Source organism: Monoraphidium neglectum (assembly GCF_000611645.1).
Source record: "Monoraphidium neglectum strain SAG 48.87 unplaced genomic scaffold scaffold03393, whole genome shotgun sequence".
Lineage (NCBI taxonomy): Eukaryota > Viridiplantae > Chlorophyta > Chlorophyceae > Sphaeropleales > Selenastraceae > Monoraphidium > Monoraphidium neglectum.
In genome coordinates, this window is record NW_014010236.1 from 4,689 (window position 1) to 6,736 (window position 2,048).

Consider the following 2,048-nt stretch of genomic DNA (forward strand, 5'->3'; position numbering starts at 1 on the left):
GCACCCGCCACAGGCCTCGCCGGTGCGCGTGCCCGCGCACCGTTGCCCTGCTTGCGCGACTGGTGGTGGTTGTTGTCGTGCTGGGTGTGGCCGGCGTCCTGGCCCCCCAGCCCCGGCAGGTCGTTGGTGCTGCCGTCCGCGGGGGTGGCGGCGCCGGGCGGCGTCGTGCCCGGGGGCTCCCAGTCCTCCACCTGCCGGGGTGGGCGCGTGAGCACGCGGGTGGGAGGGAGGGGTCTGGGCGCGAGTTCGTGAAGGAGCGGGAATCGATTTGAGAGGGTATGGGCGCACGCGGCCGGCTGCGGGGCCGAGGCACTGTCGGGTGGACGTGCTGCGCGCCACAGCGCCGCCTGCGCCATTACTGCCGTCCCGACCCACGCGCCCGGCCGCGGAGGGCACGCCAGCTGCTGCCCACAAGATTGCAGGTGATTGCAAGCGGCGGCATTGCTGAAACTGTCGTTCTCATCACACAGCCTCTCTGGATCAGCTGTGGGACGGAGGCTGTCAAACCAAGGCCCCCAGCCACCCACCGCCTGCGCCGTGTCCATGAGATGGTCAAAGTGGTAGTGGTGGTCAAACACCTTCTCAGCCTGTGGGGGCAGGGCAAGGGGGTGCGGGTGAATGGGCTGGGGCCGGGGTGGGAGGACGAGGCGGGGCGTGACTGTGCTGCAGGGTGCAGGGAAGTTGACAGCAGACACGGTGAGAGGGCAAGATTGGCGGGGGGAGCCGAGACGCAGAGCGGTGCAGCATTTGGCTGGGCTGGCGCTGTTGCAGACCGAATGCTGGTGTCAGCGGGGCCGATGCAGGCAGCGCAGCATACACGGCTGCCGGGAGGGCGTCCCCGCCTCGTCCAACGCCTTGTTTCTCTCTGGCACTCCCGCGGTCCACCATGCGGCCGGCCGGTGCGCCCCATGCCACCTCTGCGCCATGCACTACTCATCGCCCTTACCCACAGCCCGTGAGCTTCCTGGGCGCGTGCAAAAACCAAATCAGACAGGCTCCCTTTCAACAGACAACCCGGTTCAACGCCCGAATGTGTATGCAGTGTACATACAGCGGATCTCATCCCGAGAAGACCTCATCTCCTCGGGCCGCACCATCTTGCAGATGGAGCTGAGCATGTCGATGACCTCTACTGGGTAGGTCCCCCTGAGAGTCTCCTGGCCCAGCAGGATGCCGTCAGCGCCGTCCAGCACCGCGTTCGCCACATCTGATCGTTGGTTGGATGGGGGTGCAACGCATGGTGAGGGAGAGCGCCCAACGGGAGCGAGAGCACCGCGCAACCCGGGAGAAGCCCCGAGGCGGACGCGACGGCTGGCACGAATGCCGGTCCTCCGCCCGGCGGCGGGCGCGACGTCCGCCCCTACACCCTGGCCGCACGCCCTGAACCCTTGCGCGTGCGGCGCCGCTCCTGGGCGCCCGCGCGTCTCACCGGTGGCCTCTGCCCTGGTGGGCCTGGGTGTGACTGCCATGGAGTCCATGACGCGGGTGATGATGACCGGCTTGCCCACCAGGTTGCAGGTCTGGATGAGGCTCTTCTGGATCAGGGCCTGGGGGTGGGGCCGGGGTGTGGAGTGTGTGTGTGTGTGTGTGTGTGTGTTGTGAATCCGTGTATGTGTGTCGTGTGTTGAGGGTGGCAGACATGTTTGGTGCGAGTCAAAGGCCAAGGGATTGGGTGTCAGCCAGGGGATTGGGATGGGTAGGAAGTTTTTCTTGGATCGAGGGGGATGGGAGACCAGTGTGCTTGGTCGGAGCGAGGGCGGGGGCAGGAGAGGGGTCGGGGCTGTTGGGCATTGAGGTCGACGTGCAAGGGGTGCCAAGGCGCGTGCGGGCGACGCATTGCTCGGGGCTCGCAGCGCAAGAGAGACGATGGTCCCGAGAGGTCCAGGGACTGATTGCTCGGCAGGTCTCCCGCTTCCCAGCTGCCGCTGTTAGCAACGGCCTGGCTGCGGCTTGCCGTGTGCCCCTGCGCACCATCTTCTCGGGCAGGCAGTCGAGCCCGAGGTTGCCGCGGGAGATGATGATGCCGTCTGCCTCGTTCAGGGTGCCCT

The 2,048-nt window shown here is 67.1% G+C and overlaps 1 protein-coding gene across 1 annotated transcript in view; it reads right to left on the reverse strand.

Annotated features, from left to right (window-relative positions):
• Nucleotides 1–1,974, reverse strand: part of MNEG_12714 (hypothetical protein) — a gene marked incomplete at both ends in the record, with an annotated part of 4,722 nt that extends 2,748 nt beyond the window's left edge. Inside the window, 5 exons of the mRNA XM_014038814.1 lie at nucleotides 41–191; nucleotides 528–587; nucleotides 1,095–1,207; nucleotides 1,430–1,547; nucleotides 1,972–1,974. Of these exons, the coding sequence (XP_013894268.1) occupies nucleotides 41–191; nucleotides 528–587; nucleotides 1,095–1,207; nucleotides 1,430–1,547; nucleotides 1,972–1,974 (445 nt within the window). The remainder of the gene's footprint in view (nucleotides 1–40; nucleotides 192–527; nucleotides 588–1,094; nucleotides 1,208–1,429; nucleotides 1,548–1,971) is intronic.
• Nucleotides 1,975–2,048: the final 74 nt, after the last annotated feature.